The sequence below is a fragment of the Dipteris shenzhenensis genome, chromosome 16 (assembly GCF_047967505.1).
Source record: "Dipteris shenzhenensis isolate YYH24624 ecotype China chromosome 16, Dip_SZ_1.0, whole genome shotgun sequence".
NCBI classification, from domain to species: domain Eukaryota; kingdom Viridiplantae; phylum Streptophyta; class Polypodiopsida; order Gleicheniales; family Dipteridaceae; genus Dipteris; species Dipteris shenzhenensis.
Genome location: NC_141611.1, coordinates 35,042,804 through 35,062,595, shown reverse-complemented (window position 1 = coordinate 35,062,595; position 19,792 = coordinate 35,042,804). Strand labels below are relative to the sequence as shown.

The following is a 19,792-nucleotide window of genomic DNA, read 5'->3' as shown; positions in this document are numbered from 1 at the left end:
TTCAGAATTTCATATGTTCTTTATGTGCCAGGGATAAAGAAGAATTTGCTTACAGTATCCTCACTCAATAAAGGAGGATTTCAGGTTATTTTTTATGATAAGTGCGCAGTCGGAGACAGAGAATGACTATGCTTTAATGTTGTCTGGCACTTTGTATCGAGGTCTTTTTCAGCTTAATTAGATTCAGGATGCAAGATTGCAAGCCTATAGCTACTCCTCACCCTACAGTCAAGCGATTGGATGTCTCATATATTTATGCAATACAAGACCTAATCTTCAGTTTGCAGTATCTCAAGTGAGCAAGTATATGCACAATCCAAAGACAACACAGCCGACAGGCTGTAAAACGCGTCTTCTGTTACTTGCAAGACACAAAGTCTTATGGCTTGATGTTTCCCAAGGGGGTGACTTACAGATGCATGCTTGCAGTGATTCAAATTGGACTGGAGACTATGACACTAAACAATCCACAAGTGATAATTGTTTCTTTTTTGGCAAAGCTTGCATTTCTTGATTGAGCAAGAAACAATCTGTGTGGCTACTTCCTCATGTGAAGCTGAGTACATAGCAACTTTCACAATGACAGTTGAATGTGTTTGGCTGCGTCGTTTGCTTGCTGATCTTCATCTTACATTAGAGAGTCCTCCGATTCTCACTAATAGTCAAAGTGCTATAGCAATGGCAAAGAATCATGTGTTTCATGCTCGCACGAAGCACATTGAGATTCACTATCACTATATCAGAGAGAAGTTGCATGCAAGAGAGATCAATATGATCTATGTGTCAACACATGACAATGTTGCAGACATCTTCACCAAAGCACTTCCACGTGAGAAGTTTGAGGCATTTCGCAATGCCCTGAACTTATCTCCTTTTGGTGATTGATCATTTCCTTGTACATGACATTGGCACTGCAAGGGGATGTTAGAATTATTGATAAATTCTAGGCAGTGACCAATGTAAAGTCAATAACTGGATTAAAGGCACTTTTCCCTCATTTAGAGGATTTTTTCCTAACCATAATTAGTTCACTAACTACGGTTAGTGAAGGATAAGGTTTGTCACTTGGACAAACAACAAAAAGAAATTCTAAGGAAAATCGTTTCTTCAACAATATCTTTATCCTAGATTGGCTTACAACATTCAACATGGAGTAAGAAATGCAAGCAACCATGCAATGAAATCTCTTTACCATGTAATTGTTCGAATAGCCTCGTACTTCACAACAAAATGATGGTTGTGGAAGAAAGAACACGAGACTTAGAGAATGGCAAGGCAAATTTTCTTTTGAGAAGCTGTAATTACAGCCACATCTATCACCAACACATGCCCCCAGCTCCAGCTCCATTTGGACTTCAGGAGTATAGCACATAAGGCCGCCCATCATGTACAACTTCATTATAATCAAGCCATTGGTTAGGTGAAAATCACTCCAAGACAGTATTTGTATGCAACCGAAAGGCTGAGCCAGACTAGCTGAGATTATCCAATAAAAGTGGTCATGATTGCTATTTCATAGAAACTCAACCCACCGAATGGCACCCCATAGGAACACTAGAGCCAAGAGATTCCCCAAGGGCCTTTCTTCCCATGTATTATGCCCAAGGGACCCCAAAACACGTTGGCTAAAGAAGCAGCCAAATGGGTCACGGTCAGTCGTTGCTCGGCTACATTTAGCAAGAAAGGGAGGATTTCCTCCATAAAAGGCATACTAAGATCACTTGACAGCAGCTACAACATTGTAGTTTCAAAGGAATACGGAAGTACTCACTACCAAGGACAGCAGTGCACCTAAACCCAGTATTGTGGTTGTGGATTATACCCTCTCCTTCTCTCTCCCTCTCCTGTTATGCAAGTCTTCCACTGTAAAAAGAAGCAGTCAGTTTGTGTTGCAAGCATAGAGTTGGAGCTATGGAGTTAATGTATTTTGTTGTAATTCAGCAGGCCAATTTTAATTAACAATTTGATAGGAGACCAAAAAGTGGGTTTTTCCCAGAAAATAGGCCCAAAAAAAACAAAAGCCGGAAAAATAAGCTCTCTCAATGCTTGAACCAGAAAGGATTTATAAATATACTGGGCGACACCTTTTAACAAACTTTTTAGATATACATATCCTGTTAGGCTTCAATATTGCTGCTAGTCATGCTATATCACAGCAGATATTGTCACACTAACGGTCAAAGCATTCCTGTGAAGAAGAAAGTCGTCGGATCATGCACCTGGTTCTTATAACTAAACCCCTTTTCAGTTTGTCTGCAATAAGTCCATACACTGGTCAGAACTGAAAACCTCACACAATATTTCTGTTGTTACAGAAGATGCACTAGACAGCTCCTTTGTATCTTGTGCTGCAACTCTACAGTGAGGGAATTTTATTGCCAGGCCAGAGGTATTATGTATTACTTTTACAACAGCACGACCAAAAGAACAATGACCAATATGACTGTACAAATAAGGGCCTGCAGAGACAATAGAATATTAAACCAAAGTTAACATACAAATTAGAATTAGTATAACAGGAACTAGAAAGGCATGAAATCAGAAGAATGAGCAGAAGACCACAGCCTGCAGGTGCCTTTAAAAATGCAATATGCCTTCTCTCTCTCTCTCTCTCTCTCTCTCTCTCTCTCTGTAGCTTTTTGTATGGGTACTGATGCTCGGATAGTAGCTCCACCCATTCAGCTTGCGTGTATTAGGTTTCTCAGTCTCATAGACCCATCCGTCTTCCGAAGACTTTAATAAACTCTCTCTCTCTCTCTCTCTCTCTCTCTCTCTCTCTCTCAGCCCCTCAGCCCCCTAGCTCCCTTCCTCAGCCCCCGCAGCCCCCAACCCTCTACACCTGTCACGGCACCCTGCTACCACCGTCACGGCACTTTCCTGCTGCTGCTAACCCCGTCACTGCACCCTCTACTACCTTGTGCACCCGTCAAGGATTCTTGGCTCCGTGCACCTGTCATAACCACCTGCATGCATATGGCGTGACCCCCCAAGGCCCTACTAGGGGCTACTCAAGCAGTGCCTGAACCAGGCTCCCCCTAAGGCCTACTGCTTCTTCCAACAGGCCTGATTTCAACACTTCACAGGCAGTGCTTCATCAACCCGTAGAGATTGTGCAGTCCTACACATACCTTAGGAGCAGCACTTCCATGACCCTCATACGAAGGGATGGCTTTTTAGTACACTCGTGAAACCGACAGCCATGTATGCAGCACCCTTTTGGGGAGGTGACCTCTCGGCAACATATTGGAAGAGGTTTGAGCAACTACAAGTGATTATGGGCTCCTGGATGATCCAAAGTAAGCCCTCAATCCCTCATCAGATTATACAAGCAAAGTTCGCCCTAACGCATCTCCAGATTGATGCTATCTTCCAGAAAGTGACATATATTCACAGGATTTGGACTTTACCTAGCTGGAGATTGCCGAGATTGGCACTAGAGTCATCACGACAACTTGCAGACAAAGGGGTTAGCACAGCTTGGTATGGATGTATTTCCAGATAGTTTGAAAGCCAGGGGATCCATACGGATTGACTCCCGCCATTTTAGTAAAGCCTGGATGCCCCATCTTCCGTGATCCCAGAGGATGAGATCAACCGTATCACACGACTGGATCTACTACAGCTTCACACGACACGGACTTGGGAGGGGACCAGGAGTTCCCCACCAAGATCCAGTTCTATCAAGACCATTTCCTTAAGATCTCAGAGGATGGAGTGATCATCACACACTCATACCTAGAGAACAGATGCATCTCACACTCGTTGAGGATTGTTGTCAGGCAAATGAGAGTCTCATCCTACCAGTAGGGGATAGAGGCAAGCAGAGCTGTCAGGATACCGAGAGAGCAATGGATGTGCAGGCTTTTGCACACTAGGAGAGGTGGAGACCCAACAGCACTCTTTATGCATATGTCCGGCATACTATGAGATTCGAGGACGGTACCACTGCCTATACTGGAAGGGACTGGACCACTCTCTTGCTTGATCCATCTCCAAGATCAGGTCTATGTCGGTCTCTATCTGATGGAGATGAGACCGCATAGAGAGACTCTTCTCAGACAGATCAGGCAGCCTACGGCCCTACCCTAGCCAGAGATAGATGCAGCCCAGAGACAGGTCACAGATTTCTACGACTTTGAGTCAGCCCCATGACACAGCAAAGTTGAGGAGGAGGAGATAGATAAGATGAGGGTAGAGTGGACTCATGGAGTGGCAAAGCAAAAAGTAGCTAGACCATGCACTATGGAGGTCCAGTCTATCACAACCTTTCTCAGAGGTGAGCGCTAGAGCCGAGGGGTCACTCTTGACATGGCATGCCGGATACAAAGGTCTCGGAAACAATGCCCCCCCCCCCGCCATTATACGAGTCGACACGTTGTTATCATATTTTCTTTGAGTTTTCCTTAGAATTCTGCAAGGGTCTTAGCGAACCCCTTGCACCAGTCACTTGTGATTGTACTTTGTCTCGTAGGCCCCCAAGGCCTCCCAAAGACGTTAATACATCTCTCTCTCTCTCTCTCTCTCTCTCTCTCACACACACGCATGCACACACACGCTTTTTTTTTGTGAAATCGCACACGCACACTTTTTTTTTGTAAAGAACTTTTCATTAAGAAAAATGTACATTCATAGCTGTCTCAAAGTGAAACAGCTACCACTCATAAACTAGAGGAAGGTGAAAAAAAAATTCATAGCTACTCCGGTGAAAAGCAGCTAGTACAGAAAAACTAAAAGCAATGAAAGAAAACTTCTAAATGGACCGAAGGCAGATCACCCATTGACACACACGCGAGCGCACACACATGAGGCGGACTCTTCTATTTATAGCATTATAATGTACACCCTCTTAAACAGGGTCACACCCTTCACAAGGGATAGAAACCTGTTCACACACATACTCTCTGGGGCACACAGCACACAACCTTTCAAGTATAGCTCTTCACTTTATATAAAGAGCTGGATGAGCCAATCTTGATTGTTTGAGACTTTTGGAGATGGTGATGATCTATGGCAGTTCCGACCTTTAATGATAGCTCTAGGCTATAGTCTCCCTTAAACTCACAACTTACGTCTTGTGATAGATCTATAGTTTTCGTAGCCTAGCAATTGCAATTGTAAGTGACTCTCCAATTCTACACAATTCTCCCTTATTTCTCCACAGGGGAGACTGTAGGTAGGCACACTTGTTGGCAGGAAGGAAGCACATGGGGTTACTATGGCAGGAAGGAAGCACATGGGGTTACTATAGGCATAACTAAATGTACCAAACTTTCAAGGGGGCTAGTTGAGTGAATTTTTTAAATTATATTGATGCATATGCAAAGTATTGTGGCCATCACATATGTGCACATTTAAATAACACACCCCGGATCGTATTTTCGACGGCTGTGCATCATACTTGTAAAATACATGGTCTAATGCAATTTGGACCATGCAAACTGTATCCGACGTACATGATAATTTGCACACACCTCAAAATAGATGGGTTTGACACACATGTAAAATACCTTTGTCGATCGGACACTAGCGCGTTCGAATAAGACACCCCAGAACATGTTTTTTTATCATTGTGCATGGTGTAGAACATGGTGTAATGTGTTCCCGCGCATGCAAACCATATCCGATCAGCATGATACTTTGAACACACCTCAACATACATGGGATTCATGCACGTGCAAAGTATCATGCCCATCAGACACGTGCGCATTTGAATAAGACACTCCAGAGAGAGGAAGGAAGCTTCTTCTTCTTCTAGTGATCTCATCAAAATAATACAAAATAGACTAGGTGTGCCGTATTTACACAAGCACTAAGAACAAAAACACAACTTGATAGGTATTTCTCCTATTAGTATGTTGAACTACCAAAGCATCATCTTGAGTAGTATATGTTACTGCTATTCATTTCCATCATTTGTGCTGTACTAGTTTCATTTGAGTATTCATCACAACAAGATTCTTTGGCATTTGCACCTACAACAATCTGACAATGTTGTCCTGGGTATGAAGGCATCATCAATATATACCTCCATAAGACTAGAATAAATCCAATCTTACAAATCAAAATTTTTTATAGAACTATTTGATAAGGTAGCTCCTAGGGCATACGCACCCTCCAATGATAAATCATTGAAGCACAACAGCTGGCCACCTTTTGGACGGAAATTCTTATAGAACTCTCATGTATGCTGAGGTGACAAAAAATAAATCTCCATAAGACTAAATATTACCAAACCTACCAATTAAATTTTTTTATAGCACTATGTGAGGATGTGTCATTACATTGTGCAAGATCTATGTCGTTAAACCCTTATCGGGTAGATCTGAATTTGAGTGCCGAGAAGAACTCATTGAGAGTATGCTATGCATGTTTTGGAATCACAAATATGCACCAAAGTAGTGGAATCTAGAATTTGAGTGATGACACAAAATCAAGGATTAGGTAGTAGATGTGAAATTCAAGATATGGGTGCCAAACGTGGAATCCAACACCCAGGTGATGACACACAATCCAAGATCTAGTTGTCAAACACTGAATCTAGGATCCGGAAGTGCCAACATGGACTCTGAGACTGGAATTCAAAAAAGTGCCTCCAACTAAGGGAACTTGAAAATCTGAGGATGTGTCATTACATTGTGCAATATCTATGTCGTTAAACCCTTATCGGGTAGATCTGAATTTGAGTGCCGAGAAGAATTCATTGAGAGTATGATATGCATGTTCTGGGATCACAAATATGCACCAAAGTTGTGGAATCTAGAATCTAAGTGATGACACAAAATCAAGGATTAGGTACTAGATGTGAAATCCGAGATATGGGTGCTAGACGTGGAATCCAACACCCAGGTGCTAACACAGAATCCGAGATGTAGGTGTCAAACACTGAATATAGGATACGAAAGTGCTGACAAGGACTCTGAGACTGGAATTCAAAATGTGCCTCCAACTAAGGGAACTTGAAGATCTGAGCTCACACCCTAACCTTCTCTCCCACTCTCTCCACCATGTTTCTAACAAAGCTTATCTTCTCAAGAAGCTCACTAGTTGCCAACCAGGTCCTGAATGTATGTAGCTGTAAGAGATCCTCCCGAATAACCTAGTTGACCTTGTGATATGTGAGCAAAACAGAAGTTGCGCTCAATGCTATACTGAAGAAAGTTAATATGTCGATGCGAAGCCCCTGACTCTTAAACCATTTTCATGTACGTGCGTATCAACACCTCTGATCACCCTCAGCTATCAAGGTCATGGATGAAGATAGGGCAAGCCATGGTAGCCTACATCGGCCTAAGGTATAAGAGCCGTAATCCTTGACTCAATAGAGGTATCTAATAACTTGCAATCGTGCATCAAGCTGTAGTGGTAATGTTCTAAACTCAGCCAAACCTATTTGATGCGGGTCTGACAGCTTACTGCGGATCATCCATGGCAACAAGAGAACCTAAAGCCTCTCCCGCATCGGGCTCTAGAAAAGAACCCCTAAGTATGTATAGGATGTGATTACCTCTACCAGTAATATGTCCAATGTGAAATGCTCCCTTTTCATCGCTTCCTGAGATCCCATGGTTAGCCTTGTGTATCCTAGAAGGTATGAAGTGCATCCAAGTGTCGCTGCAAGCCCTCTGCTGAGAATGAGAGCCGAACCACATTGTCTGCATGTAGGAGGATTTGAATCAAGGAGCCGGCAAGAGAATAGCCTAGCTCCTCCCTAATATCTCAATGAAAGTATCAAGCCCATCTTTGTAGAGGCCGAACAAGTTTGGTGATAATGCGTAATCTTGTTTCACCCCAATAGTGCTCATGATTCCTTTGTCCATCTTGCACCTGCTTGAACCTTGCTTGAGAGCCTCTCATAGAGTGCCCTGGCTAACCAGATGATCTCCTAACCATACCTCAACTCCAACAAATGTCTGATGAGGCGAGTTCTTGGAACTGTGTCAAAACTTTGCCAAAATCCACAAAGCAGCAATAAACCCTCTGTCTCCATGCTCTAGCCTCCTCAATGATACCTCCAAGGATAGTATGTGATCTACAGTCGCGTGACTCGCACCAAAAGACCACATGTCCCTCGGCCTTAGGCCTTGGAGCTCTTCCAATCGGCTAACCTCTGTGTCGAGCACTAATGCATAGATTCTTAGACATGACATGCCCAATCATAGTTGTCATATAGTTTACTCGGCTCATACGATCCCTTGCCTTGTGAATGGGAGTGATAATGTTAAGAGTCCAAGCGTGAGAAGACCCAAAGCAAACCCCTTCATAGAAAAGCTTTGCAAAGATCAGACTCATAGTTTTTATTCCATATGCAATGAATTCACTATGTATCCCCTCATGATCTTTAGCTCAGCTGTTATGAAGCGTCAAAGCTCTGCATTTGACATCACCAGCTCTGAAAAGAGTGCAAGAAGTAGGCTCGGATAAGTGCGAGAGGTCAATTGATGGCTGGTGAGGAATGTTATACAACGAGCATGCGTGTGTGCCTCTGTAGGAGTGCCATAATGTGGTGTCTGTAAGAGGAGATGGGGATCGTTGCTCAAGAACCTTCCGCTGAAAGTCCTTAGAGTTGTTACTAAACAGAACGTTTATTAACTCCTCCTTGTACACAAGCCTGCTTCTTCCAACAGACCAAACGACAATACTTGCATATCATCTCTACCTCACTCAGAAGTGTCGAATCTAGGTTGGCATAGAGCCTTACACATCATCATCATACCAGCTATTGTGCCAAGAGGAGGTGGACGAGTGGAAGGGATGATATGTGTGAAAGTATCTAGGCCAGCCCCATGGAGAGGGTTGCGATCAAGGCAACTTGATCCTTGAGGAGCATTATGTCATTGATAAACGTGAGTAGAGTGGAAAGGTGTGTGAAGTACTCAGGTGAAAGGCTATGATCAAAGTGTATGTCATGATATGTAGTGTGTGTGGACAGTGCCATGTTGTGCATCATAAGTTGGGGATCGGTTATACTAAAGGATAGGTAGCTAGAGAAATTAGAGATTTACGATGTGGAGGTAGGGGATCCCATGAGATAGTCAACTACACAAAAGCCCCCCCTCCCATGTGAAAAACAAGTGAAACCATCCGAGGAGGGCCATCGATCCAGAACATTATAAATGCCAAGATCTTGTATCCTGTTGATGTCTAAGAATGCATGCCCATAAGATTTGACTCGGGCTCGTCTAATTGCAAAAACTCAGGACATACTTACCTCATCTAAATCAACCCTTCACAATACATAGAGTTGAAGTCCAAAAGCGATATTGAGATGTGCCCAACCTCGTGTTGAAGTCCCCAACAAGGAGAACTTCCTTGCGGCTCGAGAAATCCATTACGTCCAAGTGTAGGGTTGTGTATCGTGAAGTCTCAACCTCCTCGTGTAGGTCTCGAGAAAAAATGTGAGGTCTCCGAGGGGAGTAACAAACTGTGATGAAGAGGTCTTATCGAGAGGGGCGCCAACCTGAATCCACAGATATCTCAATGTAGATCATCCTGATGAGAGATGCTCTGTGTAGTATTGCCACTCCTCCCGATCCATGCACTCCATCTCTCTCCCGAGTCTCATCTTGGTATGTTGCCTCCCACATGTGTCGATGGGTCTCTTTGTAAAAGGCTATATCTCATCTTGTTTGGGACTCTAAGAAATTCCCTGGATTCGACCATATGATACCATTTCAGTTTCAAGAGTGAAAGTCACGGTCTCAGCCCTTTGAGTCTCATACACCCCGCGCCCCTATGTAGGAGAGATACCAGACGCCCATTGAGGGCCTATCAAGAGCTGCCCATCTCGAACCATGGCCCACTTTCCCTCCTTGTGGGCAATGTCTCTCTACTATACAAGGATGCACCTCTTTGCACTAGCAGGCTTCATGGTGGCTATCTATGCCTCTGCTATTGGCCACTACTCGGGGTAGTCGCTATGGCTGCCACCTCCTTACGAAACTACAGTATCTCCTCACCAAGGATGTGTATGAGCCAGTCATATTCCATCTCTCGCATATAGAGGCGGTGACCCTCCATGATGATTTGCTCCCAAGCCTTAGGTAGAGTTGATTGAGCTTGACATCACCCGTATGGATATGGCATAAATGGGGGCTAAGCGATTGAAGGTATGGACGTAGGGGCAGTAGATTGACAGTGGGGAAACACCATGAATGTAGGTGAGTCCGACTGTGGAGGGGAAAGGTGGCTGGCTAAGGGATAGGGATGACAGAACGGAGGCATACTAAGAGGAGGCATACAGTGGACTAAGGGGGCATGTCGAGGCTATCACTGAGGTCGACATCGATGTAGAGGTCAATATTAATGTCAATGCCAGTGGTACTGTCATCACAGTAGGAGGGGACAAGGAGGATGGTGATAATGCTGATCATGACACCAGAACCGAGGCTAAAGTTGAAGCGCAAAGAGAGAGAGAGAGAGACAGAGAGAGAGAGAGAGAGCAGGAGAGAGATATAGATTAAACTAGGAGATCAACATCAAAACGTGAGGTACAATGGGAGCGAGATGAGCTTATATAGCCCTTCTAGGCCCACACAAACCTAAGTCCAAACCTGAGTCCAATTAGTCATAAGCCCGATAGGTAAAAGCTAAGACATGACAACAAAGTCTAATTCTAACATTCCTTCCATGTTATCACTTTTTTAAAGTTTCTAGGATTAGGATTCTGATGCCATCTAGTGTGTTTCTTCCTTGCACTTATTTTCTTCACAGCTCGTTTCTCTAGAATACCTCTCTTCTTCAATTTAACTATCACCCAAATGTATAAACTCTTCAAACAAATGTAAAAAACGCTCTTTATTCACTTCCAAGCCTGAAGCAAAAGAGTGGAATTGAAAAATATTTGAAACCACACAATCCGACTTACAGCAACAGCACACGCGGCAAGCCCTGCCCGCTCTCGTAGATCCGATCGATAGTAGTTTGTAAGATATAACACTGTTCCATAGAACCATGCTAAGGGAAATATAATGCCCAACAGAAATCTGCAATCACAACACGGTCGGAAAAGTTATTTTCATTTGATCCAAACGTTTTATAAACAAAGTAAGATGAGGCATTGCAAGTTTGAGCCCCAATTCTTCTTCGTGTATTGGTGAAGTCATTCATTTTGACTACACAATCGCCAAACAACCTTTTTTAAATCTTTTTTGTAAACAACCATGACTCCTTGACTTTTTCCCTTTATAAGGTTTTTTCCCCCTTGCCACAATTAGTGATCGAGCTAGTGGTACAATCAATTTTGAATCACCCTAGGGTTTTAGGGTTTTGTCATGTTGACATTCCCTTCTTGATTATTCTTGCAATCCCATTTCAGTAGAGCTCCACGTTTTTTAGCTTTGCACGTCCACAAACTCTCACATTTGATATCAGAGCCAGGTTGCCCCTTGCTCCCATGCAACTCCTCTTAGCTCCCAGCCCTTGGAGACGATTTCTGTCGTGAGACAAACTTGATTTTCATGAGCTGCCTGGTTTTATGTCACTTGGAATGCTCCTAGAGACTTCCTACAGCAAGGCACCTTAGTTTTGGAGCTGGACGCCTCAATCTAGGGGTGATTTGTAGCTCATTTCGAGCTATTTTTGCTGGTTTCTGCGAGCCAGCACCTCTACAGCATGGTTACTGCGGAACAGCGTTCCTACATCCAGAACGTCTGGAATGCCATTCTGGCCAGAAGAGACATAGGGAACACCTGGTTGAACGTCTGGAATGCCGTTCTGGCCAGAAGAGACATAGGGAACACCTGGTTTTCAGCCAGAACGTTCCCAGGCAGAGTGTTACCAGGGAACGCCGCTTCGGTGTTCCCGAAACGCATTCTGACCCAAAACTGGCTTTCTGGATTTAGGGTTGCAAGCAGCCTGGTCACAATCCCAAACGGCGGCTGTTTTTGACCATTTTGCAGAGCAGGTTTGCTTCAGCTGGCTCCATTTCTCCCACCCTGCAGCTCCTACACTACTCCAGTCCTTCCAAGGCCCCTCTCCTCTCAGCCCCTTCTCTTCACTCCCTTCTACTCTCTCAGACCCCTTTTCTCCCCCTTCTCTCCACCCCTTCTCTCCACCTCTCCCCCTTCTCTCGCCCTTCTCTCCACCCCTTCTCTCCACTCTCTCCCCCTTCTCTCAAGCTTCAGGCCCCCCTTCTAAAAATGTATTTCAGTTTTGAGTTTTCTAGGAGTGTTTTTAAAAGTCTAAAGCTGAAATGAAAGGTTGGATGGCACTGTGGAGTTTTAAGGTTAAAAATCTTTTGGTTTCCATGGGACTTGGGCCCAACTTTGTCACTGACAATGATGTCTTGGGAAAATGCATGTATGTGGGGTGTATTCTTGGGAAAATGCTTAAGTTCTCATTCCCTTAAGATGGTGCCACCTGGGCTACAAAGAAATTGCAACTAGTTCATTGTGAGGTTTGTGGTCCCATGAGGACGTAACCTCTTGGAGGCCTTATCAAGATTTACATAGGTCTTTGCAATTAAGAAAAAACCAAAAGTGTTCACTGTGATTAAGCAATTCAGTGCTCTGGAGGAGAATCAATCCGGTTGTAAGACACCCGAAGGCACTAAATACTTTTTGTGAGGCACATGACTTGAAGGTCAACATTGGTTAAACCAAGGTCACGATCTTCAACACATCTAGAGCAGCGATGCATAGAGAAGATTTTACCTTGGATGGGTTACAATGGAGGTGGTTGCATCCTACACGTCATGGCAATCCTGTTCTCCAGCCCGATCTTTACGATGTGACCAACACTATAGACCCAACTGAACAAGGGATACACCGCGCTGGCCAAACTCGAGCAATAGTGTTTCCACTCTCACTTCCAGGATCCTCAGACTAAGTCTCTCCTCTTTGACTCTCTCATTCGACCCGCAAGTATGTAGGCCAGACTCGAGCGACAGTGTTTTCCTTCCAAGACCCTCAGACCAAGCCTCTCCTCTTTGACTCTTTGGTTTGACCTGCAAGGATGTATGAGAGCCCTTGTTGGGAGCTGACCTATTAGAGACAAAGTACATCATCTGCGTATAGAAGTATCTAAAGCAATGATCTGGCGAGAGAGCAACCAGTCCCTCCCAAGGTTTCGATAAAAGTCTCTAGCTCATCTATGTAAGAGGCCAAACAAAGTCGCTTTGAACCCTTGTTTGACCCCAATGTTGCTCATGACCATCATGTACCTGTCCGAACCCTACCTGAGACTCTCTCCCATACAATGCCATGACTGTCTAGATGATCTAATCGTATTCCAACTCTTGTAGGCGCTGGGTGAGGCTCGCTCTTAGTACTCTATCAAAGGCCTTGCGAAATCAACAAAGCAACAATATACCCTTTGTCTCCATGTCTTGGCATCCTCAATGATCTTCTGAGTGTGCATATGTGGTCCATAGCCCTGTGATCTACCTGGAAGCCTGCCTACCCCATGGCTCTGAATCCCCGCAGCTCTGCAACTAAGGAACCTCAACGTCAAGTACTGATGCATAGATCTTGGACATAACATGTCCAATCATAATGGTCCTATAGTTTTCCGGACTCATGGGATCTCGTGCCTTGAGTATGGGCGTGATGGTGTTAAGGGTCCAAGTGTGTGGGAAGCCTATGCAAACTACTTCATTGAAGAGCTTTGCTAGGATCGGGACCAGGGCATCTATCCCATATGCAATGAATTCCATCCGTAGCCCCTCATGACCTTCGCTCGGCCGCTGTGAAGCTTCCAGGCTGAGTGTTTGACACCATCGGCTGTGAGAAGCGTGCAAGAAGTCGAGCACAATATTTGTGAGAAGTCAAGTGCTGGCCTACCAGGAACGTCGTACAATGTGCGTGCGTAGGAGTGCCAAGTTTCGGTGTCTATGAGGGGAAAAGAAGCTCTCCGTTCGAGGAACCTTCACCACAAGTTTTTAAAGTTCTTACTGAATAGAATGGCTAGTAACTCCTCTTCCTTCTGGAGGACGAATGCCTGCTTCTTCCAGTGAACCAGACAATGATACTCACGTATCGTTCTCGAAAGATGATGCTTGGCTTCGAGTCAGAGCTGTTGGCATGATGCCTTACACTCGTCATCGTGCCAGCTATTGTAGGGTACCGAAACGAGAGGTGGACGCGTGGATCAAGTAGTGTATGGGAACGTGTGTAGGGTGGCTTCATGGAAAGATCTTGTGATCAAGGCTGCCCAATCCTCTAAGAGCGGTACTTGATCTATGAGTCGGAGAGGCGAGCAAAGTATCCAGGCTTGAGTGTGTGGTCAAACTGTATGTCATGATAAGGAGTCGAATCAATAGGTAATTCACAAATGAGAGGATGTGGGGCTTTTATTCCCTTCATTGTAATCCTCCTAATTAGCTAATCTCCCTTAGTGCTGATCCCCCACTGACTTAGCCTTGTTTTGCCCCTTCTTTACAATAGATAAGAATGCTAATGTTGAGTCCAACCTATGAAAGAACCAATACAATGAAACCATGCACCAACCCCAAATTCATTATGTTCAATCCAATCAATCTCAAAAGGTTCACCCATGACAATGTATGGCCCCATTCACTTTTATTTGATCACTGAAATCAAATGCAAAGATGCAAACTAGATTGCACCTTATTTGCAACAAAATGCACACTCATTCACAACAGCAATACATATCAATAATGCAATTCAATATATCTTATTAAATACTTACGAAAACCAACCAATGCCACATCCAAAACATGGAAGTGGTTGGTCAAATATTCCATCAAATGGATACGTTTCAAGATCCTTTTCCTCTTCCAACAGAACATAGTCGCCATTGTACCTTGGTATATCTGGTGAAAACAAGCGATTAGACATGCAATCCTTAAAAGGAATAACTATCTCCAAGAAAAAGATCCAATCATAGAAAATAAGAATTGCACATTCCTTCCTAAATTAGAGCCCAAAAATCTACCTCCATAAAAATAGAGTATATGCAATCTTACAAATAGAAATGTTTCTTTAGAAACAATATTCTTTTAAAAAAAAGAAAACAGACACTCACACACAGATTTGAAAAGAAGAGAGACAATGAGAGAGAAGGATTTACAAGAGAACACAAAACCAAACTAAAAGGAGCTCCTTGTTAGTGACAAGCATAAGATACCATCTGGGTATCGAAAGGTTCCGAAATTTCTTAGGTATATAATACATAAAAGAGAGTGTAAATATTTGAGCTTGGCACTTGATTTTTCATTTCCTGTTTGATGATCCTAAAGATGCCAAAAGCAATTGAATTTTCATGTTTTGATGGTGTGTTATCTTTAATCTGCAATATTTGATATTAATGTTATAGTCATTACATGATTACCAAGGAGCATTAATGTTTAAAAATATTAATGTTATAGTCATTACATGATTACCAAGGAGCATTGCTCAAGTCATGCACGTAACGATTCAAGCATTCAATTAAGAATAATATATAATCATTTTTCCCTCCAGAAAGATTGTGCTACTATGGAAAATGCACAAAAGTTGCAAGAGAAGGGAGAGTAAGGCCTAGATCATGAAGGAGAGAACTAAATATATTTCTTAATTTAACAGCTCATACAAACAACATCAGTAGCCCAAACCCCCAGAAAGTGATTGCACATATTTTGCCATTTGCATCCTATGGTAAAACATATTTGTTTATAGAAAAGGTGGAAGGGGACAGATGTAGGAAGCGGGATTGAAAGTAGAAGGGAGAGAACGAAAGAAAGATATACATATTACCGTCTTCAAGAGGCCTACGGAGTTATTATAGATTAGCCATGATCTACTATAAGAGATAATCATCATGTATTACGTTAGTTTAGACTAGAGTTTTTGAGTTTAGATTTGAAGTCTGATTAGTGTTTTTCCATCTCCGTAAACAGCCCATTTTTCTTCTTTTCACTTTCGTCAATTCTGTGGCTTTTATCTTGAGCTAAGTTGGAGAGAGCTCCTCTAAGATCTGTACCTTGGTACCTCTCAGCTTATTGGTTTTCTTTTGAATCTTGCTTCTTGTCATTAAGAGAAAGAGAGAGAGAGAGAGAGAGAGAGGAGAAGAGCGGCAAGAGGGGGGTCTGCCCCTCGATGGATGTCAAGGAAGAAAAAGGGGCCGTAGATTAGATAAGAGAGGCGCACGATACTCCCTGGATGCCACGATTGTTCATCCTCCTGGTAAAAAATGGGGATGCTCCTGTATGATGCTCCCTGGCTGCCACAATTGTTCATTCTCCTGGTAATCCCTTCCTCTTGATGTGGCACTCAATGCATACCTTATTACAAAGTACTCGGTCTCTGAAACCCACAATGTGCTCAAGGATGTAGAGAATGTAGCCCTCCTTATCCATAGATGGCAGCTCTAAGAGAACATGCACGCTCTGGCCCACGTGTGGTTAGAATAATAACACATGGAACATATTGTGGATCCTAGAGAAGAACGGCAGCTCCAATTGAAAAGCTATTTCCCAACACTATGGATGGTCCTATAAGGGCCATAGTATCTATGAGCTAGCTTAGTGTTGGTGTTACCCTTCAGGGAGGCATATCAATTTTTGTAAAGCAATAGGTGTATAAAATCCCCTCCTTTGAAAACCATGTACCTCTTACTGTATCCACATGCTTCTTCTGCATGGCTTGGGCCCTTTGCATATTCTTTTTGGCGAATTGCAAAAGAGCCTCCATTTTTTCCAAATCATCTTGTGCTTGCTGATTTTTCACAGCCACGTCTGAAATTGGGGAAGGCATCCTTACTTTGCGCTTCAAACGGGCAAAATTGTAGCAAAATTCAGCAAGTCTAAGCCATTTATCCCCAAGACCTCTTATTGTCACGACAAAAGCGCCTCAAGTATTCCTCTGCCCATTTATTCACCCTCTCAGACTAGCCATCACTCTCAGGATGATATGTTGGTTGAGAGTAAGTATGGTAGCCACTGCTGTAAATAATTCGTACTTCGGATCTCTATCACTGACAATTGCTTAAGGAAATCCATTATGCTTGAAAACAAGATCGATGAGCTGCCAAGTAATCTGAGATGGTGTGTCTTGGTAGGGATGAAATGGGCTTCTTTCATGTGCCTATCACCCAACACATAGATGTTGTCCCATCGTCTGTCCATAGAAGACAGCCTAGTGTGAAGTCCATAGCTATGTGTGTCCATTTGCCTTCTGAAATGGGTAATGGCTGCAACAATCCAGCTGGAACTTTATGCTCACTCAACACCGAAATTCTATATTACAAGTCTAGAACTCTGAACCACATAAACTTTGTCCCAGAACCACATCGTGCAATTTAAAGCCAGTATGATCTTGACATGAGGGAATGTATTAGTCTGAAAATATGACCGCTGCCCCCAAATTCTGGGTATACAGTGGATACAAAGATAATGTGCAGGCCCACTCTTGACAAGGCATTTGCAGCCACATTTTCTTCCCTTTCATATATTAAATGTAAAAAGCTTTCTTTAAATAGTCAATTTTTTCGACTAAGTTCCAAGGCGTGCAAAATCACTTGTCTTGCCCCTTGCAAATATATAATCTTTCACTTCAATAGACTTTGATAAAGGCTCAAGAACTTTCACCACTATTTCTCAGAATTATTAGTATATAAACTCCTTTGCCTGAGATACCAATAATCATCCCACACTCTAGAAGCTTAACCAGGAGGTAGAAACTGTTTCCTGAAGCCATATTATCTTTTGCTGCATCATCCACCACCTATCTACAGCTTCCGTGAACATGTGTGTGGCTTATCTATCATTACGAACTTCACAAATGGCAAACACGTGTCCCATTTGTGAAGCCATGCCTCAACGATATGCAAGTTTCTATCAGCTATTCTACTTGCATATATCTCAAGCCTATGGTTTGCTCCACATTACTTTACTGCCTTTCAGTTGTATGAATACTGAACTTAGGTTCCATAATTTCTTTTCCTTTTCTCTCATGAGAGGAACTACCTGTCAGGGTAAGAACAGCGTTGGGTAATTATTTCTGCCAGAGTATGAACTGCTGTGCCATTAACTATTTTAAGGCATCCTCGAAATTTCCAATCATACCATTCGATGAGCTGGTTCTCATGCCATGGGGCACGATACCTGCTGTATATGCCGACCTGCCGATACTACGGGGTTCACACGAGAAGTGTCTCTTTGAAGCAGTCATTGCCTTCCATATTCACCCGGTTTTTAACTTTTCTTGTGTTGATTTTGTTGTTTGTTTGTTTTTTTAAAACAATTCTGCTAAAATAAAACCGAGCTGTTTTCCCCTAGACTAGGGAAACACCAGGCAAATTTACAAAGCTGAAAATGCCACAAACTCAAATCCAATCTGCAAATAGCTTAAACAAACTATAACAAGAAAAAGAACGCTCCCTGGCCTAATCCTTCAGTGGCACGTTTAATTGCATGTCATTAGAACTGATTTAAACTAACGAAAGTCCGTCTACTCATAGGGACGATCAAGATACCTTTTTTTGTCCATTCATGATATGCATGTCAACGCTCCTAGACAGGGATCTGTTGGCACTTTTGTCAGTGTTCTCAATAATTGCAGGTGACGCATAACCTTATTGGCCCTCACCCTTCAAAAACTTTTTGAGCATAGCTTGCTACTTGCTTAAAGCGTATCGCACTGTTGGGAACAATGTTTGCCCCTATGGTCTCTATGTCTATCAATACTCACGCTTCACCTATGTGAACCAACATCTCTGCTCACCTCTCATTTGCGTGTACTGACATATTAACCACCCATTTGCTTCCACTTGTCATCCACCAGATATTCACCACTGCAATGACTCAAAATAAACCTTGACGCAACATTGCTAGCGTCCCCTATGTACATTATCAACCCCTTCAATTGATTAACATCATAACCTATTCAAGATTTCCTTTGGTAAAAGTTGTCATCCCCATACCCTGCCAAACCCTAACAAATTCCATGACAAACTCTTAGGCTGAATTCCCACACTCAACTGTCCCCCAACCTGTTTATCGTAATATGCCATTACCAAGCTCTATCTACCACTGAAGGACACTATGATCCGAATCACGTCCTAGCTCTAATTCCAAAATTGTTACAGTTTAAATTTCTTTGACTTATGCAGAATACACACTAGTGCTTGAGAAAATATTTTCCTATCAAGATTTGCATTCAATCATACACTTTTGTTGCACACCCACCTAGCTTGGGTTTTTCTCATAGTTAATTGTAAAATAATCTTCTAGATTGTCACTGCACCATGTAAACAAATGCCTAAAAAGGCCCTTACTATTCCCAGCCTTTGCAAGATGCTGGCCCTTGCCCCATGCATGTAATCACGTTAGCCCTTTTGGATCTCTACCTAATTCATTAACTGCATGCTTGCCCCTAGGCACTTAGCCCTACGTGCATGGCGAACGAATCAACCCATATTATTGTGCTTGAAGTACTCAAAGCCTTCTAATCATCTTGGATCCCGGTTATCAAAGACCTTGATAGCTAAATCCTTGACCAATCCCTTTATATACAACATCACTACTTACATTTATATACATTGGTCTCTCTAACGACTTCTTGTCACCGACCCATCCGAGGTTATGCTACATTCTATTTGGAACGTAATAGAGGGTTTCAGAGATTAATAGGAGTGCAATGGGGATTGACACCATGGGATCCTACATCGGATTAGTTAGGGGACTGATGAATGTGCTAGACACGCAATGCATGCAGCGGTCAGAGTCCACAAGAGATTGCCTCATGGCTGTCCACCATTGAGTAGCATGTGATCCACCATATGGGCAATAAAACATGGCTGTCATGTGGGAAGGAAGATGGCCAAGTCATGGAGGGTTGGAAGGCTTGGAGAAGAG

At 43.1% G+C, this 19,792-nt stretch overlaps 1 protein-coding gene across 1 annotated transcript in view; it reads right to left on the bottom strand.

Annotated features, from left to right (window-relative positions):
* Positions 1–2,199: 2,199 nt before the first annotated feature.
* LOC147892882 (large ribosomal subunit protein eL20z-like) overlaps positions 2,200–19,792 on the bottom strand; it is a 36,303-nt gene continuing 18,710 nt past the window's right edge. Inside the window, exons 3-5 of the mRNA XM_087387235.1 lie at positions 14,647–14,770; positions 10,865–10,982; positions 2,200–2,459 (exon numbers count right to left, since the gene is read on the bottom strand). Of these exons, the coding sequence (XP_087243361.1) occupies positions 2,406–2,459; positions 10,865–10,982; positions 14,647–14,770 (296 nt within the window). The 3' untranslated portion in view covers positions 2,200–2,405. The remainder of the gene's footprint in view (positions 2,460–10,864; positions 10,983–14,646; positions 14,771–19,792) is intronic.